This window comes from Mytilus trossulus, chromosome 1, assembly GCF_036588685.1.
Source record: "Mytilus trossulus isolate FHL-02 chromosome 1, PNRI_Mtr1.1.1.hap1, whole genome shotgun sequence".
NCBI lineage: Eukaryota > Metazoa > Mollusca > Bivalvia > Mytilida > Mytilidae > Mytilus > Mytilus trossulus.
In genome coordinates this window covers 79,951,019-79,978,920 of record NC_086373.1, presented here as the reverse complement: position 1 = coordinate 79,978,920, position 27,902 = coordinate 79,951,019, and the positions used below count along the sequence as shown (strand labels likewise).

The following is a 27,902-nucleotide window of genomic DNA, read 5'->3' as shown; positions in this document are numbered from 1 at the left end:
CTTAGTAAATTGTTACAACAAATATGCAATAAAGATATTGTTACGTTGAAAAAAAAAAATATCAATGTGAAGTTTTAACACAAGAACTTAACGCACAATTTTTTTTTATCAAAATTAACACATGCTGTTCCCTGAACGACAACGTTAGGTTATCATGCTTAAATCTGTAAAAGTTCACTAAATTTAGACCCTTATATCCATAAACTTTTATCTATGTTTGCGTCTTTTTAATTCTTCAAAAGACTTTGACGTCAGAATGATTCAGACTTAAATATAATATGTCCGTGTGCATATTTAGTTATATAGAAATCGTATTTGTTTTCAAAAATAACAAATCTATATTCATATCGTATGTTTTTCCATTGCAGTCTGTGATAATGAAAGGCTCATCAGATTATGTAGTTTGTTGTTGCTTGTGAGTATAATATTAGCATCAGTTAATTAACAAACTTCATCCGATGTAAACTATAACTAACCTATAGCTGTACTATGGAATATATGGGCATGCAATCTAAGTATAAATCCCAATTTGTCTCGTGAGGTTGTTGCCGTATGGTATAATGTAAGAAACACCGCAAAACTATCCTAAAGATAAGAACTTCTACCATCAGATCATGCATATTTTAACTGTTTTATTTATTTTTGGACTAAAACACGCCCAACATACTCATGCATTAGTAAAACAAATATTTTTTTGATTACAGTTGGTTAGAGAATGGCAAAAGAGGAATTTTGCTCTAAATATAATTTTAAAATGATGCCTGCAACTGACTAAGGCAAAGTTGAACTTGAACGGCTTTTGTTGAACGTTCAGTTTAGCCATTTATATTTTTTTATGATCTAAAGCGTTTAAGACTTTAGGTCATGGTCGTATGACTTTTGAACAACGGTATAATTCTATTGTCCTCATTTGGTACAACTTTAAAAATGTTCGGCTTTCTAACTATTTTGATCTGAGCGTCACTGATGAGTCTTTTGTAGACGAAACGCAAGTCTGGCGTATGAAAGTATAAGCCTGGTACCTTCGATAATTATTTACACCACTTGGTCGATGCATCTACTGATGGACGGTTCGTCTCCCGAGGGTTTCACCACCTCAGTAGTCAGCACAAGAATATCAATTATATGGTCATTTTTAAAAATCAACTGCTAGCAAAAGTTATTCGAAATACTACGGATTTTTCTTATCCCAGGCATATCTTTTGATCTTAGCGTCACTAATGAGTCTTATGTAGACGAAACGCGCGTCTGGCGTATCAAAGTATAAACCTGGTGCCTTTGATAACTAATTTATAATTCAAACTTGCTCGGTAGTGTTCTATATTTCTTTTCAGTTTTTAATAAAAGTTATTCAACGACCAAAATGTCTTGGTGCCGTATTTAAAAAAAATACCTTAAGTAAAATGACGTTTCAAAAATATTAGCGTTCATATATGGAATAGTATGTATATTATTAAAAGATTTGGGAACTACCACAGAACATTTCATTTCTGTTATATCAAGGCCGAGTTCTCAATTTTCCACATCCTCCTGGCAGCCAAACAATATCAAAAGGTCGTCCCCTTACGGAAAAAATGCATTTCCTGTATTCAAATACCCAATGCTGCGATAATTCAAATTAATGTCAAAGAATATGAGAAACATACAAATAGATTAATTAAAGGGAAATATTCAGGTAAGATTTAACCTATGTCAGACGATTATGACACTGATTTTACAATTCAGTTAGATGTGTGATATATTGAATACACACCTCTAACCCAGTATGATGATCTTTGATAGTCAGCTGTCATGAAATCAATATAACTGGTCAATTAAGACCTCTTTTTAGTGCAGTTTAATCCAATTAATACTTACACCAGAGACATATTTACTATATTAAGTATATATGTATCTCTAACACCTTTGAGGTTAATTGTTCAAAGTCGTGACAGCTGTTCATGCAATATAGGAATAATAGGATTTCAAAAAGTTGTTTGAATCAACCTTGATACTAATACACATCTTTTTATTAAATGGCTTACATGAATATAAGATACTGAAGAAAAAACACTTTCATTTATTCTTATCATCTGCTTAATTTGATAAATCAATATATCGGACATGGTTCGTCTTATAAATATACTCATCATAGATACCAGGACTAAATTTAGTATATACGTCAGACGCGCGTTTCGTCTACAAAAGACTCATCAGTGACGCTCGAATCCCAAAAAAAATTGCACAATCTCCAAAACCTGAGTGATCAATGACAGCCATGTAAAAAAAACAGAAGAGAAATAGGCATTAAATGTCACAAGAATATGTATCAAAAAAGAGTTGAGATTTATGTTTAGGTCGCTTGTTTATTCGATTGCAGCTTATGTTTTGTTTATTCGATTGCAGCTTATGTTTTGTTTATTCGATTGCAGCTTATGTTTTGTTTATTCGATTGCAACTTATGCTTTGTTTATTCGATTGCAGCTTATGCTTTGTTTATTCGATTGCAGTTTATGCTGTTCACGGATAGCCTAACTCAGCTAACCTGATGTCTTAGTCATTAGCACATCTTGTGTCAATCGTTTATTAATGCCAATAACCCTTTTTGTATTGTTTTTATAGAATCGTCATCTGTTTTACAATGATACAATCGACTCTATCTGTTGAAATTCTTGATTTAAACAACGTGGAAAATAGAGGTCAACAGGAGTTGGAGTATGATTTAGAAGTATTACCATCCAAAAGAGAAAGAAAAATAATGAGATTTTCATCTCTCAGGGAACTGCTGCAAGCATTAAAACCCCGAAGCTGGAGTAACAACTATTTCCGCTTATATAAACAATTTTGAAAACATTGTTCAAAATGCATTTCACCTATGACTGTACATCTGAGTTTTCAGGACTAATTTTCTCAATGAAGACAATTTATTACTATTACATGTTGTACTTTGTTTATAATGAACTTATCCTTTCCAAATATAAAATAAAATTACAAAAGTAGCATTAAAATATTTTATGTAGTTTCTGTTTTACCAACATCTGATCACTGGAATGGATTGGGACTAAGGGAAGCGTTCAACTCATACTCTATTTTTTCCCTGACTTAAATTTAAACAATTTACCACGAATGTATCAAGTATTATCGTGATTCAAACAACCATCGTTACTTATATACTTTTGAAAGAGTATACCATAAAGATATTCTATGCATAAAATTATTATATGCTGCCTTCATTATGTCCAGTGGCAATGCATGTTCATGGCAGGAACACACTTACAGTCAATACAATAGGTTTGGTTTTGCAAGGTATGTCGAACATTCACGGTGAAGGGATGGAAGTTTGAATATCCACGGATAAATAAGTGAGTGTTGGAAATTTCCCACCAAACTATTTCAACAATCTTTTGAATCCAACACAAACTCAGTAAGAACCTTTTGATTTTTTGATTTTTTTTTATAACCACTACACAAGAGTGAACACGGTAAATTGTATTACCTGTCTTACTTATCTTTGAATTTATGTTGAAAGTCTGTAACATGAAGGTTTTACCATATAAACTTCATGACGAGGTCATGGTCAGATGATCCAACACAGACACACATGTATAATCATTCCATACACCACATATAGTTGACCTGCTGCTTAAAGTATCTAAGAAACAAACCTCATTATGTAACTTTAACTTTGATCGCTGACCCATGAAATGAGGGTGATGTCAGGTGAACCCTGTCTGACAAACATGCAGGCGCTGCAAGGAACCCATATAGAACTATTTTTTTTTTAAAGCATTCGCTTAACCATAAAACCAGGGTCATAAAGTATCCAAGTCTTCTTACTTTTGAAATATAAAGCTGTACTCAAATAGTGTATGACGCCTCTTCCCGACAGTAATAAATATGTCTCACATACTGCCACTTTTGTCGCAGGCCAGATCAAATTTGCAGAGCAACTGGTAGATAATAAATTTTTGCAAAAAAAATATTACAATTCAGACACAAAAACTATTTTACTGATAATCAGTAAAACAATGTTAACTTCTTTGGTCATATTTCCCCAAAACTTGATCGTAAGTCGCCATTGTTAATGTTCCCTTTTGGTTATCTTTTGATCATCTGATCAGCATCAAGAACTCTACCATACAAGATTTTTTGCTAGAGACTATACTTGTTTAAAGTGGTGTATGGAAGTAACAACTCATTTTTTTTTTATAGCTCTTCAACTGTTTTCATTCTGTTACATCCTTGACCCTCAAAGATCCACTTAAGAGCATACCTGGTGAAGGTAGAACCAGAAAATCACATCAGACACATAAAGTTTGTAACTTGTTGTTTTCATTGTTTTAAGTGCCATACATGAGGAACCTTCCTGTTATATCTGAGTCTTTTGGTTCACCAGTTCTGACGAAAATTTCTCTTGTTTCAGTTCAAATAAAGACACTTTGTTTACAATGGATGATAGCTCTGTCTTTAAATTAATCAGAACTAGGGACAATTCTTTCTTACATCAGGAATATTTGGTCTCATCATCATCAGCCATTCTGGAAATTTTATTTACAAATGCTTACAATTGATGGACACCAAGTAGTGGAAATATACTGCTTTTGGTTATAAAAGTCATGTTATTAGGGATAAACAATGAATAACAAATGATGGCAAAATTTAAAACTGGCAAAGGGCTACATTTAAATGAACTAATTTACAATATATTTTTATTGAAATTACAACGAAGGTTTTCTTGAATTAAATACTTTGACACCATTCTGCATTGATGACCTGGCATACTTTGTCAAAAGTCCACCAACATCTAATTTTTCTGTTGTCAGATCTCTGAAGAGAAAAGAGATATTTATATATATAAAAAATAAATACTAGTCTTGTTTGAAACTAATATCCACATTTCAATACAAAATGAGCTATGCTTGAAATAGAAAATGTATGATTTAGTCAATTGTCTAAATTAATAGCTCAAATATCAACCAAACAATGCAAATCCCATGTTTGTAATTTGACATATAGGTATATAACTTATTGATCATTTATCTATCAGATAAATAACCTATTAATATGCATTGTGATTCAAATGATTAAGTAGTTACCTTCCTACATAAAGTCACATAGTGACGAAAACTTGAATATCAGTTTTGAACTACAGGGACATATAAACCTGAATTACTAATTATAACCAAGCTATTATATTCTAGATTGATATTTTTCTGTTTTTAATATATATAGCATTTCTATTACAGTTGTTTGTTGATCTTATTGTGTTTTTTTTTTTACCAGTTTTCATTTTCTTCTCATTCTTTCATAATTTCATAAAGAAACACAACGAGGGTAAATAAGGGTCCATTTAAGATTATAACCACGTTGACGTAATTGTTTATCTAACTTTTGGTTCTATTTTTCTCCATCTAATTATAATTTCTACAAAACACAACAAATTGGTAAAAATCTTCTCTGGAGTGCAATAACTCCTTAAGGTTTCAAATAATAATTCTAGGTATGTTAACTTATTTGTAGATCTTATCTTGCTGCACTAGTGCTGTATAAATACTTTCTGAATCAACTATTAAGTTTCTGGAAAACAAAATCTTCATTGCTAGGCAACAACTCCTACAGAGGTTCAATTGATGATTTTGGCAATATTAACATTTTGAGCAACATTTTTGCTTTTTAAAGATTCTCTCTTTCTACTAAATTTCTGCCAAAGATTCCCAAAATTGTGAAAGTCATCTCTCATATCTAATAAATTGATCATCCACAAAAGTTTGTAATATAATAACTAAAAAATGCAAATTTGCTTTAAGAGGCTTAACTTCCAAATGTGGAGTCCAAATTTTCTGGGAAATCTAGATGACCTATCTATACTTTTACCCATAAAAGTATCTATAAAACTGCATTAATTTTTTGAGATATAAGCCAAAAACTGCTTTAAATTTTTGAGATGTAAGTAAAAAATTGCTTTTACAATGTGTTAAGCCCTGTGATTTATTTATTTCAACAGCCTCTGTTTTTATGGATAAAATCCACAGGTTTAATTTTTAGACTTGACTGCTAAAGAAAAACTCAATTAAAGCCAAATCGTAACAGGGAAGATTTCTCAAAGTTTACCACAACAGAGGCAAAGAGATGGTAATAGCTCACCTTTCCTAAATATTCAATTTTAACATTGTTTCAGATGAACAAAAACACTTTTGACTTTATAAAATTCACATTGGAATGCATAAAATTTGCATTTTTTAAAAACACTTTTGATATTTATGAAGCCAAACACTCAAGAAAGATTAAATAACACCTTGAATCAAAGATGAACTAATTCTGCCAAACAATATAACAGTCGAAACAATAACTACACCACTAAGACACCTACTTAATCAGTGGCTGATCCAGGGGGAACCCCCTCTTTTTGTGGACGATCAATGCATTTGAATGGGGAAATTTTGGAACCACCTTTTGTCCTGGGTTTGGAATCCCCCCTTTTTAAAATGGCTGGATCCACCCTTGTTAATGCAATGGACACATGAGAAGGGGAAAATTTACCCTTGTATTTTCTTCTTTGATTCATGAATACTGACCTGATATAAGGTGATATTTCTTCTAATGACCACTTTTCTTTTGTTCTGAATAGCTCATCAAATCTACAGTAAAAAGATTAATTTAATAAACAAAACCTACAACCTAGCTTACACACGTGTTTCCATGTGCAGCATGCATGGTATTACTAGAGAAATTCAAGAAGAACTCTGTTAAAAACCAACACAATCTATTAGCTCTTTTAAAACTATTGAAGTTCTTTTTATTCTGGTTTGGTTCTTGTTGCATGTATTATCTAAATGTTTTGTGTTTAAATATTGTTTGATTTATCTTAAGTTTTAAACCTCTTTGACTCTTTGGTCAACAATACTATTTTTTAATCTTTAGGTTCTATATTTCCTGTAAGAAATTAAAATCTTGCAAAATCTGAAAATCTGAAAGATAGTCCTGGAATATTAACTCTGTTGAGTGTACTTTATGATATTGACTTAGAAAAGATATATACCTTTCTGCCACATCCTCAGGCAGATCATCAACAGAATAATAAGTAATTGTCTCCAGCTGACTACTTCTGTCTATTAGAGCCATACCCTGGAAAACATAATACAAGACTGTGGTTACAGCAATTAATACCTTACTTTGATAATCAAACTAAAATAATTGTGTGGCTGCTAAATGACCAGTGTCTAACCCTAAAGATACCATAAAATAAAATATGAAACCTTGTGTGCGGTTTTCATCTCAGTTTCAATAATGTTGTCTTCTTTATAGAAAGCATGTGTATTATTGAAATGAAAAACGCCATTACAAATTGATAAACATATCATTTTACTTATTTTCTACCTATTATAGACTAATTTCGAAAGTACATGTGAAAAATGTTTCATGCTGTTCTTAAATTATTTATTTTTATGCTGTCAAATTACACAATACAATCCAATTACTTTTTAAGTCAGAGACTAAACACAATATTTGTTTGTCAAAGCCTGACAGCAAAAATAAGTATGTTGGTCTGTTAAAGTGAATATTGTAGAAATAGACATTAAAAAGAAGATAATACACAGGGTTCAAAGGTTAAAGCTTTCCATTATTTAATTTTGTATCAAATAAAAAGTTGTTGATGAGAAAAGTTTCTCAATCATTAAATGTGTATCAATGTTAAGAATATGCAAGTTACGTGTGATGTATTGGGTTGACTGGGGATGATAAGTCAGAGATCTGAACATGTGTCTAATGTTTCAAAGGTAACTAATATGAAGCATGGCACCAAATATGCAGACTTTATTATTTGTGGTGGCAAACAAAAATGCAACAAATTGATACAAGGCTAGACAATATTTGTTCCAACAGGAACAGATATTATGACATTGTTTAAAACAAAGACTCCAGAGGAACTTCTATTAGGAGGAACAAATGTATGCTGACAGGAATAACTTTCACATCAGGACATAACTTCTGACTGCTGCAGCATTGGCAATTATGAAATATTTATCAAAACTGGGCATTTTCAGTTTTTCTTGGGAGTTCAATAGTAAATTTTTTAACAAATCTGCTAACATCAAAACTGATATGTTAAAGATTATGTTTTGTGTTTTAAGTATTTGCAGGCCTCGTCAACTTAAGGATGAATTCTTCTGACCTTTCAGTGTCGTTCAGTCTCATTGAAATCTTGTTCTGGAATTATTTCCAAAACATGTGATATAAGTGGAAAATAGCAATGAATTTGATAATAATTATAATCAAACTTAACTCTGTGAAAGAATTGTGTATTTCCAATAAGTTGTTTTTGAGTAATGAAATTTTCTAATTTTATTACTAATCAAGTCAGTCTTTTAGAGTGAAATTTTGAGAAAAATGGGTGAGGGGTACAAAAAATGATTTTACCAGAAACATAAACATCCCATATAACTTTTTCTTTTCAAATTTCAGAGATAAATATTTTTTTCAATAATTTATAACAAGGAAGTTGAAAAATATGCATTTTGTTCTTTAAACAGAGAAAAATCACATATTTCCAAAATTGACAACATGGTAAATTTGACACTAAAAAGCATCAAAATATGATAAAAATTTCTTATATTAACACCTACTTAGAGCTTTCTTTTAGTTGAATTTATTCAGATTGATCCCTTTAATCTTTACTGATAGTATGACAAAAAGTTTAATTGTGGAACTGTGATTTTTTTCATAATAGCCCACAAATGGGTAAAAATTGATGAAAAATGGAAAAATCATCAAAATTGAGTACCTTCAAAGGGCTGTAGAAAAGAATCGCACTACCGTATGGTTTTTCTTCACCAATTCTTTTTTTACAGTCATGTAAACCCAAAAATCAGGTTTAAAAAAAAAGTTTAATTCTAGAAAGGAGTAGGTTCATTAAGACCCCTTTTTGGCCCCAAAATATAGCAATTTTACAAAATTGTTATAATGTAAATATTTAGTTATTTATTGGATAGTAGTATGGTTCTGCTACATAAATATGGGCTGTTTTTGTCAATACAATGCACACATATTGGATACTAGCACCATTAAGTCATGCTAAATTACTGAAATCTTCAAAATTCCAGCATTTTACTTAAATTTTAGACGGTTTCCGTGTAAAACAAAAGTGGCCGCATCCGTGTTCATCCAAAAAATTGAAATGGAAGTTGTATTTTATGATAATACATAACATATATAAAGATTGAGGATGAACACGGATGCGGCCACTTTCGTTTTTGACAAAAACTATCTGAAATGTGACATTTTTTAACATGTTTGGTAGATTTTTCATATTTTAGCTTGAATCGGATCGTTTTTAATGACTGAATAAGTTAAAATCTTTCACATAAATTAATTGAATCATATGAAATAGACACTTAAGTGTTTAAAAAGTGGTCAAAATCTTTCGTCAGATGAAACTGAAATTTGAGGCCAAAATCGGTCCTTACCGGACCTACTCCTTTGTGGCTCCTCAGAGGTGTACATCCTTAAAGATACAGCTGTTTTGTAAGTCATTCACTAATAACCTTTTCATCAAATATAAAAAAGTAATTGTAATAATATCTGATGTCTCCTCCTATCCTTATATATAAATATATATAAATGAGTATAAATTGAAAACTACGTTCAAACCTATGATTGCGTTGGAAAAAAAGCGCAATTTTTTATACGTGTGCATGTAAAATTAATTTCGTTGTAGAATGGTCTAAAAACAGCACAAACAACATTTTCCAAGAGACCAAAAAAGTGAAAAAGTATATTTAAACAAAACGCATTTGACTTACAGGTCGAACAACTGATGTTCTTTAACCCTGCTGACTGCCATTGGCGATTGACAAATAAAATTGATCACAAGATGTAACAAAATGGATATATAGATGTTCCGGACCAAATGAGTATTTGGACCATATGTGTATGGTCATGACTCGTTTGGTTATTAAAGGGCCGGACCATATGAGTATATAGGTATATAATTTTTCAAATAAAATTTATATAAACATTTCAATAGTACAAAAACTTTATCTAAATAACAGTGATGGTTGAAAACATGACAATTTTTTATTTTATAATCCAAAAACTGCGTAAAAATTAAATATTGATGCCATTGTTAATTTTCATCGCTAGTCACATTCATGCATGTAGGCTTGGATGACATTCACTTCCACACGGTATCAAAGCTTATTTGCATTTGCAAGAAATTTGTGCACAATCCTTTTCATTTACACATTTTGTTTGCGAGTGAAAAACAGGCAGCTATGTACAGTGATACCGATGTCTTTGGTCATTCTGATGTCTACAGTGTTAGCTCTGATCTCAAATATCAAAATGACTGCCATACACCATATTCACAACACAACTTAAATAAAGTAAAAGTATGTTACTTTCCAGTGACTTCTTATGTAACAGTTCATTGAGAATTTTTAGAATTTATTTTTTTTAGTCGACATATTGCCATTAACTCGTAATAAGAAATCAGTAATGACCATGGGTAATGACCATCTGAATAAAATGTGTTTACTAAAAATTTGACATTTAACTTAAATTAACTATGTGAAACTTCATATTTTTATTTAGCTCATCTTTTCATTATAATATTGTCTGTCTATAATAATAAAATTACCTATATATGATAGCGTCTTTTTAATGAACGGTCATACCATATATGAAGAGATAAGAAGTATTAAAAGTAATCTGTAACAGAGTGTTAATTACCCCGACCATACCCGTACGGTTGAACCATACGCGTATGGTCGGACCATATGAGTATATACCCATATGGTCATGACCATACACGTATGGTCCAAATACTCATATGGTCTGGAGCATATATATATAACTTATATTACTGACCTGTAATTGCTGATCCATTGTCTGCATACCTGAGGGAACTGTTTGCTGCCAAGTATTACTAAAATCTTCATAGTTAAACTAGTGAAAATAATAAAACTATTATAATAAATATAATTTTACACAAAGAAAAAAATGTCTTTTCTCTTAATTTTGATGTTAATCCAAGTAAAACAAGAATGTGTCCATAGTACACGGATGCCCCACTCGCACTATCATTTTACATGTTCACTGGACCGTGAAATTGGGGTCAATACTTTAATTTGGCATTAAAATTAGAAAGATCATATCATAGTTAACATGTGTACTAAGTTTCAAGTTGATATGACTTCAACTTCATCAAAAACTACATTGACCAAAAACTTTAACCTTAGCTTCACACTATCTTTTTCTTTGTTCAGTGGACCATGAAATTGGGGTGAATACTTTAATTTGGCATTAAAATTAGAAAGATCATATCATAGTTAACAAGTGTACTAAGTTTCAAGTTGATTGGACTTCAACTTCATCAAAAACTACCTTGACCAAAAACTTTAACCTGAGCTTCACACTATCTTTTTCTTTGTTCAGTGGACCATGAAATTGGGGTCAATACTTTAATTTGACATTGAAATTAGAAAGATCATATCATAGTGAACATGTGTACTAAGTTTCAAATTGATTGGACTTCAACTTCATCAAAAACTACCTCGACCAAAAACTTTAACCTGAGCTTCACACTATCTTTTTCTTTGTTCAGTGGACCATGAAATTGGGGTCAATACTTTAATTTGACATTGAAATTAGAAAGATCATAGTATAGGGAACATGTGTACTAAGTTTCAAATTGATTGGACTTCAACTTCATCAAAAACTACCTCGACCAAAAACTTTAACCTGAAGCGGGACGAACGAACGGACGAATGGACGAAAGAACGGACGAATGGAGGCACAGACCAGAAAACATAATGCCCCTCTACTATCGTAGGTGGGGCATAAAAACAAGTGAAACTGCAAGCTACTGCTCACTGATGATACCCCCACCACAAGTGATAGTTCCTAAGAAAAATGTGACGAAAAATATTCATGGGACGGACGGACGGACTGACTGACGGACTGACTGACGGTACGACAGAGGTAAAACAGTATACCTCCCCTTTTTTAAAGCGGGGGTATAATAAAATAAAAATATTAATATTATAGGTATAGGTAAACAATTATTTACAATGACAGGGTCATATTTTAGAATCGGTATATTTTGTTGTTGACTCTTGTTTCATGTTAGACAGCATATTTAATATATATATTCTTTAAGACAGTTGTTTAATGTTTATAAATTAAGGTAAGACTTAAATCTTTTAATATACCTTTCCTCTTGAATGTTTAAGAATTTGCTCTGCAAAAAAACGGCAAACTTTGTCCTCATTCAGATAATAAAAATCAACATCTGAAAGGGAAGACAAAAATAAATGATTATAATTCTTCTTGTTTTGATGACATAACACTACTGTAAGTGCCTTGTAATCATCAAGGCTTGCCATTTTTTGTAAATGTTTTAAATTAGCATCATTTATTATCATTATAAGGTATGGTTGCTGATTATAGTCAGAGACAACTATACATCCTAGACTAATTATAAATGAGAGTGTTTAGACAGTTTAGTATTCCCATTACTTAAAATATGACTGCTATTATTTTATTTTTTCAAGGTTTATCAAACTAAATCCAGGCCTAACAAAATTGGAGTAAAATTTACCAATTTCCATTTGATCTTCATCATCTTCTGTGTTAGATGGTTTAGCTTTGTCTGCATAACTATGTAAAACATGGTCCAACACCTCTCTGAAATTAAACGAAAAATTTAATTGTTTTAAAATATATGAGGAAATATTGGAGCATGCATTAATCGTCAGTGAACCAACAACATAACAACTTACAATCAGAAACTATGTCTAAATGCCTCATTTAAAACAAGCTCTAAATAGCCCGTGAATGAATTTGACAGACACTTTCAAAAAATTTCCTAATTCATCATAACCTTATTAGAACATGAATGTGTCCCCGGTACACAGATGCCCCACTCACACTATCATTATGTTCAGTGGACTGTGAAATTGGGGTCAGAACTCGAATTTGGCATTAAAATTAGAAAGATCATATCATAAGGAACATGTATACTTAGTTTCAGGTTGATTGGACTTTAACTTCATCAAAAACTACAGACCAAAAACTTTAACCTGAAGCGGGACAGACGAAAGAAAAAAACAGGTGGACGGATGAGGGGACAAACAGACAAATGGACGCACAGACCAGAAAACATAATGACCCTCTACTATAGTAGGTGGGGCATAAAAACATGATTAAACAAAATAAATATTGTTGATGGGTTGTTGTCTAAGAATCATAACCAGAAGTATAGCAGAGTGTTAACAAGAAAATAGTGATGTGATAGGGGTTTCCACATACATGAACATGTATCATTCTTGACTTCATTATTATAAGTCTGAAGTTTTTTCACCATGACCATCAATGTATGATCTTCCTGCAAGTAGACACCTTCGAGTGGTGGTGAAAAACCATACTAAGTTTGCTTCCTGGACTTTAAGGGGTTTTAAAGTTAGAGAGCAGAAACAAGTTCTGTGTATATACACATAGGTGACTCAGATGAGCTAAGTTCTTTTCAATGACTTTACAGTGAATAAATTTTCTTCCTTGTAAAGACTAAGTGGTGAATAATCATGCCAAGTTTCATCACTTAACACCAAGGTTTTTTTAAGTTTGACGGGAAATACTTAATGATAAACAAGATATTTACTACAATCTTTCCATTAATTGAAGGGGCCTTTAAAACACATATAAAAAATTCTCTATATGTAACATTTGAAACTGATAGCTCAAACCTTAGATTTATAACTCTAAATCATCAATACATGTAATTACTTGTCATATCTCTCACCATATAAAACACAGTAGGTATTCATGCCACAAAGGTGGCAAGTATATCTTTTACAGAAGGAGAAAAACAGTCACATATGATACAAGACATTTGTAATACCTTGGAAAAAGTTCCTCTAATGTCTTCATACATTCTTCATAAGGCATCCCTGACTTTATCCAATCATTCTCATCACACAGTTGTATCACATGACTTAATACCAACGATAAAAACTGGAAATCAAGTATTCTCCAATGCCCTATAAATAGAATATATATCAGTATTGTATCATTTGTTTATTTTTTGATGCAGTAGATTTATATACAAGAGGTTACCACATTGACAGCAAACCTAGTGCTTTCTACATTTATAGTGTCATTGTCATACCCGTAGCCAGGGGTGAAAACAAATAAGTAGTGTTAAAGTCAACATTCTGTTTGAATTGTGACTGTTGAAGTTGAGTTCGTGAGTCCAAATAACCACCATTGAAAATTCCTGGCTATGGGCCTGATTGTTAACATGGTTAAAGCAAACAAGGGCATGACAACAAATAAGCGGAAAGACATTTTATTTCATAATTAAAATACTTAAGGGAGGTAATAATTTTTTTTAAATGGGTTTTGACACATGGGAAAATGATGAGATACATGTTACTCTATAATTCTTAAGCTGTGAACATGGTGAATGTAATTATAAAGGAATATTCAACTTAACAATTTAACATAGACACCAACTTAGAAGGTAGTGTTGAATTTATTCACATTTGTTAATAATTTGCTTTAAACCAATCTGAAATCAATATAATTTCAGGTATATATATCAACTTATAGCACTCCTACAAACGGTATAATTGTTTTATGGGTGCTATAAACAGTTTCGTATAAAAAACTAGGGGTTATTCCCTGACTAAAAATAGACTTGGAGGGAAGTCCCTTTTTTATCAACATAATTGGTAAAAAAGTATCATGTTTTTTATATTTGATTGTAAAAATAAGTTAATTAGCTTCAATTAAAACAGGTTGAATGATTAAAATAATTTTTAAAAACTAGATTAAATACACATGTTTTAAGGGGAGACAAACTGTAAACATCCTGTTTTTTTGGCAGTGAAAAGTGCAAAACTTATTTGCACCCACTGTAGCTCTTTTCGGAGCAGGCGAACGTAGCCTGAAGCATAAATTTTTTAGAAAGACCAGGTAAAAACCTATGAAATTCATACAGTTTTGAATATGAAAAATGTGCATGTATCATGTCTGCATTGGTGTGCACATGGCCTGATTTCATGTTTTTTATGCATAGATTAGGCAATGTTTTTCCCATTTTCTCTGGATAAAACTTTTTGGTATTATTAAAAGTACAATTTATTTTTATTTCATTATAAACTAGAGAAAATTCTGATTTTAATGATATCTAGTTTTATACAAGTATCTTCATTAACATTAACACCACTAAGGGTCAATTATAGATGGTCGCTCAAAATATGACGTCATAGAAAAAAACTGTTGATTGCATCCTATGTAAACTGAGGAGACATGGTATGATTGCCTATGTGAAATCTATCCAAAAGAGTCCAAATGATGCAGATTTAAGCACTTATAGATCACCAAAAAGGCCAGCAACAAGTTTATTTACACTTAATGACTAACATAATGTGAATTCATTTATTTTAATTTGTGGTTCATCTGTATCCATGAAATCCACTAAAATTAGTATCCAATGAATAATATAATAACCAATCCACTGTACTGAAACTAAATGTCCATGTGGACTAAAAATTGACTATACCCATAACTTTTTTTATCATGTAGTTTATAAACTCTTACCTTCAAGCTTACAAGCCTGAACTTTCTTAAGTGCTGTTTGTAGCTCAATTCTACTGGCTTGAACCAAGTTCAGTAGGTCATCATAAGTATACTTCAAAAGAAATGATTACTGTAGAAATTATATAAATAGCACCCCAAAAACTATATTAAAGTGAAAAATTAATGTTAAATATACTACAATTAATAAGTTCGAAACATTTATAGTTTTTGGTATTCTTAAGGATTGTTTCAATGTTTGAATTCGTAAATGTTTGATTTATAATGAAAATGATATAATGAACTCTTACTCGGAAATTGTTAAACAACCAACACAAGATTTTTTTATTGGATATCATGGATATATTCTTTACAAAATGGGTGACCACTTTGACAATAATTTTTGGGATCATGCTGCTAAATATGACTAGCTTTATACCTTTCCTCCTTGATGTTCTTCATCTTCTTCACATTCTTTTCCACTGTACATATTTTCTTCAAGTAAAAGTCTTAATTTCTTCACCTTAGGTTTACAGTGTCTCAACTCATAGTAGTTATATTTAGTAGAGGTTACCTACAGTTAACAATAATTTTTTCACATTCATTTTATATCTGTATCAAACTTGACTTCATTATTATAAGTTCATAGCTCTGGTATATAACAGGTTACATCACTGAATTCTCATCAAAATTTAACTTTATTTTCAAAAGAAATACAATGACATCTGACAATACTGCAAAAGTCTTTAAGCGATATTAATATCTTATGAACATGATGAACAATACAAAATTACTGGTGTCTTATGCTTTTTATGCATAATTGGGTTGCTTATGTCTCATTGGTGCATACCCCAAATCTTGTTTTATACAAAAAGAAAATCTACAACTTCTATCTTTTGAACTCAATAACAGAACTATTATCATACACATGATATTAACTAGATTTGTTTTATGTTTCAAACATATTTGTCTTGGGCAAATGATATACTTTAATCAGCTTGCATCAGATGTATTTTTTGCAAATCATACACCCTTATTTGTCAATATTATTTTACCTGTCTGATATTAAGTTCCTGACCCAGATTATCACCATCTAAATCTTGACCTGTTTTAAGTTGAGGTATAATTAACATGGAATTAGATATCTCAGCTTCCTTGATGTCGTATGTTTTGTCCTTGGTACATAATACTGCCATATCATCCTTGTCTCCTCGTATCACCAGTCTGAAAAATAAATCTGGCTAATTGGAAGTACATGTACTTTTAACTCATAGTTTTAGAGTTCCTGATTATGGGAATAAACTTTAAAAATGACATTTGCTTGTGAAATAGTTGCATGGGTAATCTATTTCAATGAAGGCTAATAAAAGTTCCCGACTTGTTTTAAATATTACTTTGAAGATGATTTCTATTTTTTTTTAACAATGAGTCATATTCAAAAAGTTTTACTTTTACAAATTGTGATTTGGATGGAGAGTTGTCTCATTGGCACTCATACCACATCTTCTTATATCTATAGATAAATAGTTTCGATAACTACTGCCAGAAAAGGCATTACTTACTCATCCCCAACTTTTATGGTATTTAGAATGCAGCTGTCCACTTCCATAAGTTTAAAGGCATCATTGTCCATTTGTGAAGAGAAATATATACTTTGTATTGATGGTTTCACCTCAGATTTATCCAACTTGGCATATTCCATTACTAAGTTGATATCTTGTAATGTTCTACAAAAAAATCAAAAATATAGATCAGAATGCCTAAATGCTGTACAACAAAACATATCATTCAGGGTATCATTTAACTAAAGTTAAATACTAGTATCATCATATAAAAATAATATTGATTAATGAAATATTTTCTTCAACTTTGATAAGAAAATGCACTTAAGGTTTGTGAAAATTGTTCAGAAAACTATCAATATACTGTATATTGTATATATGTATACAAAAAGCAACTACAAAAAATAATTATTTTTAAATAAGGAAAGTTTGTAAATTTTAGACAATTTGCAATACAGAAAACTATTTATAAAAACATGATCAATCCACATGCATGTTTACATGCATCAAAGGTTGCTGTCATAATGTTAACATACACATATGTATCCAAGCCATAAATTCATGAAATTGTGAACAATATATCAACACACATGCATACACTTTAACCTATAATGGTTTGCTTTTTAAATTGTTATTTGGATGGAGAGTTGTCTCATTGGCACTCACACCACATCTTCCTATATCTATGTACCAAAGCTTAATATGATATAACATACAATGCACAATTCCTTATGTTAAATACTGGTGACCTGTAAAGCATGATTAAAAGCCAAGGAACAGATAGAAAGTGGAAAGGGATTAATATAAGTTGCAAAACTTGTTTCTCAATCCACTATAAATAAATATGTTTAAACTAAACTAAACAGATAGAAGCTTTACCTTAACATACACTGGTACCTGGCAGTTATTGAAATTCTTGACAATTATTTTTGTATAATCCAAAGGCACACTGATTATTTTATGTAGGGAACCTACCTAACCTAACCCAACTACTAGAGCATACATGTACATACAGATTCTACCAATGCATTGAGTGTGATACAATATTACTCCACTTGAATGCCAGTTAAATACAAATTCAAAAAGTAAGGATAGCAGAGTTTTAAATGATAAAAATTTAACTGTTGAGAGTGAGAAAATATCATAATTGATTTGATGGTAGAATTTGATTCTAAACAGATTTTAGACGATATGCAGACAAACTTAGTCAACCTTTAAATCATTCATCCCTTTGTAAGTTTATTAGAAATCATCAGGAATTGGTTGACCATAATGGGATATCCGTTTCATGACCATAATGGAATATCCATTTCATAGAAAATAGTGGATGTGTTTCTAATGTTGCCTTTATGCGATTTACTGAATTAGACATACCAGGTTTTTACAAATATGACCAACATGACAGGTGTCACATGTAGAGCAAGATCTGTTTTAACTCCTGGAGCACCTGAGACCACCCTAAGTGTAGTTTATGAAGCTCAGTCCTTGATAGTTTTCTATGTTGTGTTTTATGTATGATTGTTTGTCGGTTGGGTCTTTTTATTTTTTAGTCATGGCGTTGTCAGTTAATTTATTTACTTATGTGTCTGAATATTCCTCTGGGATCTTTCGCTTCTTTTTAAATGATCCAGAAAAAATACTTTTATGTAATGTCATCAGGTATGGTGGCTTTTTATCATGACATAACAATAAAGTGTAGACACAAACATGCATGGATAGTATCCAGCTCTCAAGACCAATACTAGTTTGATGAATATTTTCTTGATAAGTAAAACGTTAAATTTCTTACTATCAGCAAACAGGAAGTGGATGTCCTGCAGATCTAATAAGATGTGTTGAAATCAGCATAGCGGATTAAAACATAAACTTGATTTGTAATAACTCATCATGGTAGTCGACTCAAAACAAGAATGTGTCCTCAGTACACGAATGCCCCACTCGCACTATCATTTTCCATGTTCAGTGGACCGTGAAATTTGGGTAAAGACTCGAATTTGGCATTAAAATTAGAAAGATCATATCATAGGGAACATGTGTACTAAGTTTGAAGTCAATTGGACTTCAACTTCATCAAAAACTACCTTGACCAAAAACTTTAACCTGAAGTGGGACAGACGGACGAACGGACGGACCAGAAAACATTATGCCCCTCTACTATCGTAGGTGGGGCATGAAAATCTGTGCAAAATCTGAAGGTGTATACATGTAATAAACTAGAGGCTCTAAAGAGCCTGTGTCGCTCACCTTGGTCTATGTGAATATTAAACAAAGGACGCAGATGGATTCATGACAAAATTGTGTTTTTGTGATGGTGAAGTGTTTGTACATCTTATTTTACTGAACATTCTTGCTGCTTACAATTATTTCTATCTGTATTGAACTTGGCCCAGTAGTTTCAATGGAAAATGATAGTAAGAATTTACAAATTTCATGAAAATTGTTAAAAATTGACTATAAAGGGCAATAACTCCTAAAGGTGTCAACTGACCATTTTGGTCATGTTGACTTATTTGTAGATCTTACTTTGCTGAACATTATTGCTGTTGACAGTTTATCTCTATCTATAATAATATTCAAGATAATAACCAAAAACAGCAAAATTTCCCTAAAATTACCAATTCAGGGGCAGTAACCCAACAACGGGTTGTCCGATTCATCTGAAAATTTCAGGGCAGATAGATCTTGATCTGATAAACAGTTTGACCAATGTCAGATTTGCTCTAAATGTTTTCGTTTTTGAGTTATAAGCCAAAAACTGCATTTTACCCCTATGTTCTATTTTTAGCCATGGCAGCCATCTTGGTTGGTTGGCCAGGTCACGCCACACATTTTTAAAACTAGATACCCCAATGATGATTGTGTCCAAGTTTGATTTAATTTGGCCCAGTAGTTTTGGAGGAGAAGATTTTTGTAAAAGTTAACGACGACGACGGACGACGGACGACAAGTGATGAGAAAAGCACACTTGGCCCTTCGGGCCAGGTGAGCTAAAAAGTCTGCATAACTGATTTTCAAGGTCCAAAACCAGTTATTTCAGCAAAGAAACTTGAACTTGATCTGTAACTAATCATGGTAAACTAGCATGCCAAAATATCAGCCCAATATCTGAAGGGGCATAAATATATAGAAGAACAATCCTTATAACTGTGATTTTCAACAATTTATCAAAGTCAAATGAAAGTCCAAGGCTGGTAAATAGAAAAAAATGTGTATAATGGTTTGTCAAGGGTGAAACAATATGGCCCTACAATCTTATTGCTGGGTTATATAATAAAGAAAACAATTTTGTAGATATGTATTTGCTCAACTCTAAAAAGGGTACATTTGGTACAATGTATATAGACGTACAGGTTCAATGTAGTATATATATGGGTTAAGATAACTAGCACATTCTTTCTTTCAAGAAACAAAGATAGGGATCTTCATGTTCATTGTACATTGTACTTCTACAATTGTATTAATAATAATATATTCTATGCTAATATTATGTGTTATATTTCTATTATATATAAGCATACATGTATATATCCCAAAACAAGCACACTATTGTTACTATACCTGGTGTCTGGAATCTCATTCCTTTAATAAAATAACATAAATAAAGCAGAATTCAAACATCTGGGACTATTATGATTGATATAAAAAAGGTTTATATTTCTTAAAAAAAAACCACATGCCCAGACTACATGTATATTCCAGTTCTAATCTGTTATTTTTATCCTTCTCATAAATACTTTAATACTAAACTTAATGTCTGGAAATTAGTTAACACCAGAAATTGAATAAAAATCCTATATAAATATTCATCTTAACCCAATTCCTAAAATATAAAATTCAAATCTCTAAATATTTCCTAAAATGTTTCTATTGGTCTGTACATGTACATGCGGGCATATTCCTGGCTGAATTAAGAACTGCATATACTGCATATGAAATATTATTAGCAATACATTGTTAAAAATCGTATTTTTTCCATTTGTATAACAACTTCACATACATGTACATATAAAAGTTATATATCTTATTCAATTTTCATAAGTTTATTGAAGTTTTATTCAATATTTAACATTTATTTATCCTCTATTAATAATAAAATATATGTACAGGTAAAATTCAATTCTTATCAAGCTGGGACATATTTACGACCCTCCACTGATATTGCACAGGTAATATCACAGCAGGTGTTTATTACGGGTCTCTAAAAACACCGCAAAGGACCTCCTTTGTGCACAAAGGAGCACAAAGGACCCCAAAGAAGTTTGTTAAGAGCACAAAGGACATGAAATTCCCTTTAAAGCATAAAATGATTATAATTCCTGAAGAAAAATGTAAAAAAAAAAATTAATTTCAATAAAAAATTGCGATTTTTATAATATACGATTTTGTAGTCACCGGTATCGGTTTGGAACCGACTTTATATTCGGTCTATGTGACAGCTTATGTATGTAACTTTTTAAATACTTGTAGTCATAATATAGTATAACTGATAAAAACCTCAATTACTTTGTTGTTATAAAAAAAATTTAAGACAAGAGACTTTACCAAAACTACGAAAATCATGTCAGGATACCGATACTTTGTTGTTTTTTTTCTCAGCTGGTCTCATATTTCATCATCAGTTTTTTTATGTATGGTAGTATTTATTGCTATGACGAAAACTTGTTTAAAGGCACAAAGAAAACGGTATGACCATTATTCTAAAGGTAGGTAATTAATTTGGATTTGTCAATTCGTATTTTATGAAATTAATTTCAATACACACTTTGTTATATAAAATTTTATTCTACACAAAAATAAAGTATGTACCGAAATGTTCTTACTTGGTGAGTCTCAAACTACATATTTTGTACTTTAAAGAAAACGTTTCTAAGCCACAAAGGGAACAGTATGTGATTTACTCTCTAGGTAGGAAATTGGGTTGATTTTTTCAATTCGTATTTTTCAAGAAATTTCAATACACACTCTGTTGTATCAAATTTTATTTTGCACACAACAGTAATGGACAGAAAGTCACAGAAAAAAGTCACAGGAGAAAAAAATCACAATTCAGTTTTTTTCTTTAAGTTTAATTTGTGAAGCAACTTTGTAATGAAAAGGAGTAGGTCCGGTAAGGCCCCTTTTGGCCCAAAATATAACAGTTTTACAAAATTGTTAAAATGTAAACTTTTAGTTTTTTATTGGACAGTTGAATGCTTCTGCTCATAAATATGGGCCGTTTTTGGCAATACAATGCACATGTATCGGGTTGTAGCACCAGTAAGTCATGCTAACTTACTGAAATCTTCAAAATTCTATCATGTAAGTTAAATTTTAGACGGTTTACGTGTAAAATGATAGTCAGGGGCGTAGCTACCTAAGGCTCGATTAGGCACGTGCCTATACACAATTTTGCCGATTATACCCCTTTATTTTTGTTTAAAGCAATTGTGTTCGTGTGTTAGGTTCTTAGATAAGAAAAATGATATCAATCAGCAAACAAGAAGAATTTATCGGTTTTAAACATGCTAAAAGTGTAAAAGGTGTTGCCATTTCTAATACGATCGTTGAGTTTCTTGAACATGTAAACCTTGAAATAAGGGATCTCCGTGCCCAGTGTTATGACGGCGCGGCAAATATGTCCGGCAAGTATAATGATGTGAAAGCAAATATACTAGAGCAATCATCAGAAGCTTCCTACGTCCCCTACAAGGCACACCAACTAAATATTGCACACGTTCATAGTAGTTTGTGTTCGAAACATGATGTACATGTCGACTGTACAGGCAATTGCATTCAAATTTGATTATTCGACTAAAAGCTTGACTGCTTTTACTGAAGAACTGTCAGAAAATGAAAACGTTCAAGAACAACTAGATAGCGGCGAACAAAGTTGAGAAACTTGTTGGTCAACAATTATTTGATTTACTTTTTTTGATATTTTTTGGATAAATTTTGTTTACAAAGTTATATTTTAAACAATAGTTTAAGAGAAATACAAAAATATTTTTGTAGAAACAGAGACATATAATACATTTGTATTATAATTGTCTCTGGTAGAAATAAGCGTTTTTATTCAATGAAAATAGTCAGAAAACATGAATTGTGACTTTTTGTCATGATTTTTGTTCTGTGAATTTCTGTCCTACATTCAGATCGACAATGTAAGCCGAGCGACTTTCAAATCTAGTCTTCTTCATATCCACTGTAACCTCGATGTCGATGTCGATGCGAGTATAACTGATTTAATCGACAGAAAAAACTGTCGACTTGATTTTGAGTAAATTTATCATTGTCTTTGTGTATGAAACTGGATCTTAAAGTTATTCATAAAAGTTTCACCAACACCAATTTTTGCCCAAATTTGAATAAAAAGAATTTCGTTCAAAAAAGTTGAAAATATTTTCCTTTGACCCTCTGTGTACCTTAATCTAAAACTAGTCTGATCTACACTGGATATATTGTAATAAAAAAAAATCTTCAGATTTTTTTATTGTACTACGTTAATTCATGTGTAAATGTAAAACTATTCTAAATTCTTCGAACTTTTCTTCATGAATATTATCATGATAAAAACCAGTAAAAATGATATTTTTGTACACAAAATTATGCAACTATAATGCTGAAAACCGTTTTCCGTCGGGGGCGCCCCCCTGAACGCCCTACCACGGCTCTGCCCTGGACCTGTTGGGGGCCTTAAGCGGCCTCCAAACCCCTGCCGATTTGTGCCTTCAGTTGATTTGATACCTAGCTACGCCCCTGATAGTGGTCGCATTCGTGTTCATCCATAATATTGCAATGTAAGTTGTATTTTATGATAATACATAACATATAAAGGTTGTGGATGAACACGGATGCAGCCACTTTCATTTTTGCCAAAAAACCATCTCAAAAGTGACGTTTTTTTGCATATTTGAGAGATTTTTCATATTTGAGCTTCAATCGGATCATTTTTAATGACTTAATCAGTTAAAATCTTTCACATAAACTAATTGAATCAAGTGAAAAAGACACTTAAGTGTTGAGAAAGTGGTCCAAATCCTTCGTCAGATGAAACTGAAATTTGAGGCCAAAATGATTCCTTACCGGACCTACTCCTTTATTCAATAAATATCAATAATTAATAAATAATTGTTACGAAAACAAAATATCAACGAGGCTTAAATGGCTTCATTTTGCCAATAAATATATATCCTCTGCATGATTGAAAGTTAATACATTTTCATTTATCAACGGTAATGAGCTCCGAAACTTAAAAATGAATATATGTTGAAAAATATAAAAATATTTCAAAATATATTAAACAATTGTTAAAAAAATATTTGTGACTTTTTATCCTATCAAATTTGTGACTTTCTGTCCGTTTACTTCTCGGACATATATCAGACCTCATCTTGAAACTGTCTTATGAAGGTCTTGGTTAAGAGATCCTAAACTTGTCGCAATTTTTTTAAATTTTCAAATGGATATAAATCTTGACAAACAGTGTTTGCTTTATTTATTTATTTTCGGTTCCATGTCCAGTCTGTATTTATATCATATGTTTGTGTTTTCTCAATATTTTTCAATACATCAGTACCGATTACAGAACACGGTTCTCAAATCTTCAACTTTAATTCCAATTTTACTCGAGACGGGGTTTTTTTTGTGAAAAAATAAATATTTCTTTGTTGGCATTCACTTTCCCCCAGTTCATAAATAATTTCAGTTCCTTTGTGCACTTATCAAACTACTTTGTGGTCCTTTGTGCTCGCTAATACTTACATAATTTTCGTAGTTTGGGTAAAGTATTTTTATTACAACAAAAAAATATTAAGCATACTAATTGACGTTATCATTAAAATCAGAGACATATAGTCTCTGTTTATATAATATTATAACTAGTTAAAAATTTCATATACATGAGCTATCGCATAGCCCGGATATGATGTAGGTTCCAAACCGATACCGGTGACAACACCAAATCGTACATTATTAAAATCACAATTTTTATTGAAATTAATTATTTTTTTTATCATTTTTCTTCAGGAATTATGTTAATTTTATTCTTTGAAGGGAATTTCAGGTCCTTTGTGCTCTTAACAAACTTCTTTGGGTTCCTTAGTGCTCCTTTGTGCTCCTTTGTGCACAAAGGAGGTCCTTTGCGGTGTTTTTAGAGACCGGTTTATTACACAGGGACTACTGTCCGACTAGTCTGACATCTAGACGGATTAAGGCTTCCATAAAAATAAGTCCCTACCTGTACTGTACATGTACATGTTGTACATGTATATTGATCAATAATTTGTTTTAAACATGATCATGCTGATCAGTTTTTAAAGAAAAGAAGTACATGTATTATTAATGTCATTATAAAAACCACAGTTGCACAATTTTCTGATACAAATGAAAATAGTCTTGACAGTTTGAACATTATACTCTGACATCATTTTTAAATGCAGTAATTTCTGATAAACTTCTGGTTCTGCCATTTGGGGGCCACCATCATTACATTATTCTGCAAGTCTTGAGCTTTGACAAACAAAGGTCACAGACCTGTCATTTCTAGGAGAAGACTTTTGATTTTGAAATTATAAGTTACAAACCTCAAATTCTTAACACTGAGGCATTAAACACACTGTTAACTTTCTTCAGTACAACCTTTATTTAAAATTCAAATGGTCCGGACTCCTAACCTTTAATGCCATTTTCAAGGTGTTAATTTACAATGAAATTGTGGAAGTCTCAAGCTAATTGTGCAGCTAGGCAGCCCTGAGATGTTATGCGATGGGCAGGGTTTCAGCTAGGATTTTGAGGGCTTTAGTCACTTTTGCACGTGATAAAAATCAGCCTTATTTTTTTATAAAGCAAGGGATCTAGGATGATCATGTTTATCAAACTAGCTATACATATATGTCCAAGTCCTTCAAGGACTAGTCTAGGATCTTTGAAGACTTTAGGATTGCTAATGTAGGCAGTTATTGGCAATATTGAATGAATTGACTGATGTGATGCTAAGATATGAAGATAAGAACAGGGATCTGGTAATATGGTCAAAACTTCACTTCAGTTATTTTCAGGGCACACCCCTTAACAACAAAAGTTGGGTGCCTCTATTTTTTAACCACTGCACAAATGAACTTGTAATGACTTTTTCACTTCACAATCATTTATATGGGGACGAAGTCCCCAATAACAGTAGAAAATTCGTTGAAATGACGAAACTACGACAAGCAAACTGCAAATTTTGATCGTAAGGGAAATATTGAAATTAAAATTAAGTTGAAATGTCCGGGAAGATTATCAATTTTGTTCAAATGACGAAAATACGACTGAACTGTGAGAAATGATTAAAATGAAATGCTGACTGACTGATTTAACTTTAATAGATTATTATGATGGTCATTTATGAGGTTTTATAATGATAATTAAGGGATTAGTGACCCATCTGATTGGCGATAGGCGGATTACTTGTCATCACAACTTTTAACACCTTTGGTAAACGTTAATTACCTGAGGGTCATAAACTTGTCAGAAACATAAAGACAGGTAGAATTCAAGTAATTTGATGTGTAAATATTTTTACACTTTCCAAATTTAAGTGACGAAATTGATATGAAATATTTTCGTCATTTCGAAAATCTTTTTGTAAAATACAAAAGTGAACAGCGCTAGCAAAATCACTGCGATGGGACAGTTCAAGATTACTGACATCCAACGGCTATTTTGCCAGACAAGCTGGGGTCTATCTTTTCTGGCAAAACAGCCATTGGACGTCAGAGTAATCTCAGACTAGCAATGGGACTCTCTGCGTAACTAAAGGCAGCGCTCTAACCAACTAATCCAACATGCCCAAAGAAGATCCTTTTTTACTCAACCAATAATACGCATTTGTATACATTGTATATCCAGTACTAGTTATACAACAGTACTACTACTACATCTGCATTATACAATGAAAAATCCGCACATTGATGAGAGGGGTCAGACAGGCCATGAGCCTGAACTCCCTGGGGCTTAAAACATGAAATACAGAGGTCCTGAATTCAAAGAAACTTAAATCCTAACATCCCGAGCTAAAAAACACCTGATCCCGACATCCTGAAAAAGGTGCAGCCCCTCTCCCCCTCATTGATGACGCAATATCACCACTAACAGCTAGTCTATGGTTACAAATAGTTCGAATATAAAAATAAGGGGAGGAATTAACATGAAACAGATTACTGATGGACTGCATGTACCTTAAAAGTGAATTTGAACAGGTGAGAATCGGTGGGAAATCGGAAGACGTAAACAAACAATGAAACATTCATTGTTTTCATAAACTGAATGGAGATAGCTATCATTTCCATAGGATATATATGTTTATCATTTATGACCTAGTATAACTGCTGTCTGGATCTCGCTCGGACATTTTGCTGGTTGTTTCCTGGGTTTTCACTTGCTGGCCAAAGTCAATCTTGATTGTTTTTTCACAGATGGCGCCAAATTTGCAAATTAAAGAACCAACCTCGGAAAGTTTTCCGGAAACTAATTGGGTTACACTAATGTCCTGACAATGTCCTGACAGAAATGAAATGCTCAATACTTTTTCATTATTGGAAGGATTTACTTGAAATTTGGAATAAAGCAAGATGAGAAATTATATTAAATAAATATTTTTTTTTTTTTTTTTGCCAGGAACATTAACACGCGAGGAACACAAACGATCAGACACACACAGCGGAATCTTTTATTTTAAGACTCGATAAATATTATTCAAGATCAAGGATCATAATTATATATTTTCAAGAAAAGATGTCAGGAGGGGGGAGGGGAGAAAAATCAAAA

At 31.9% G+C, this 27,902-nt stretch overlaps 2 protein-coding genes across 3 annotated transcripts in view; one reads left to right on the top strand and one right to left on the bottom strand.

Annotated features, from left to right (window-relative positions):
- The window catches only part of LOC134686613 (GDP-fucose protein O-fucosyltransferase 1-like), a 340,651-nt gene that overhangs the window by 4,916 nt on the left and 307,833 nt on the right, over nucleotides 1-27,902 (top strand). The gene's annotated exons all lie outside the window — the stretch shown is intronic.
- Nucleotides 4,667-27,601, bottom strand: LOC134686598 (sister chromatid cohesion protein DCC1-like). Of its 2 annotated transcripts, XM_063546274.1 has the most exons (13): nucleotides 27,452-27,601; nucleotides 20,676-20,696; nucleotides 17,118-17,282; nucleotides 16,611-16,779; nucleotides 15,995-16,129; nucleotides 15,580-15,670; nucleotides 13,877-14,015; nucleotides 12,578-12,663; nucleotides 12,189-12,268; nucleotides 10,846-10,923; nucleotides 7,019-7,104; nucleotides 6,555-6,617; nucleotides 4,667-4,806 (listed from the first exon to the last, which is right to left on the bottom strand). In XM_063546274.1, exons 1-13 carry the CDS (start codon nucleotides 27,484-27,486, stop codon nucleotides 4,698-4,700), a joined length of 1,257 nt encoding a protein of 418 aa, XP_063402344.1. In that variant the 5' UTR covers nucleotides 27,487-27,601; the 3' UTR covers nucleotides 4,667-4,697. The 2 variants fall into 2 exon arrangements, with proteins under 2 accessions (XP_063402344.1, XP_063402352.1); XM_063546282.1 differs by lacking the exon at nucleotides 20,676-20,696 and having other exon boundaries at nucleotides 27,452-27,585.

Coding starts and splice junctions, on each gene's coding strand:
- LOC134686598 (XM_063546274.1), bottom strand. CDS start 27,486: ATGTCCGAGCGAGATCCAGACAGCAGTTATACTAG. Junction 15,671..15,994: donor AAGAACATCAAGGAGGAAAG/GTATAAAGCTAG, acceptor TTTCTTTTGAAG/TATACTTATGATGACCTACT. Junction 6,618..7,018: donor CCTGAGGATGTGGCAGAAAG/GTATATATCTTT, acceptor TTTTTACTGTAG/ATTTGATGAGCTATTCAGAA.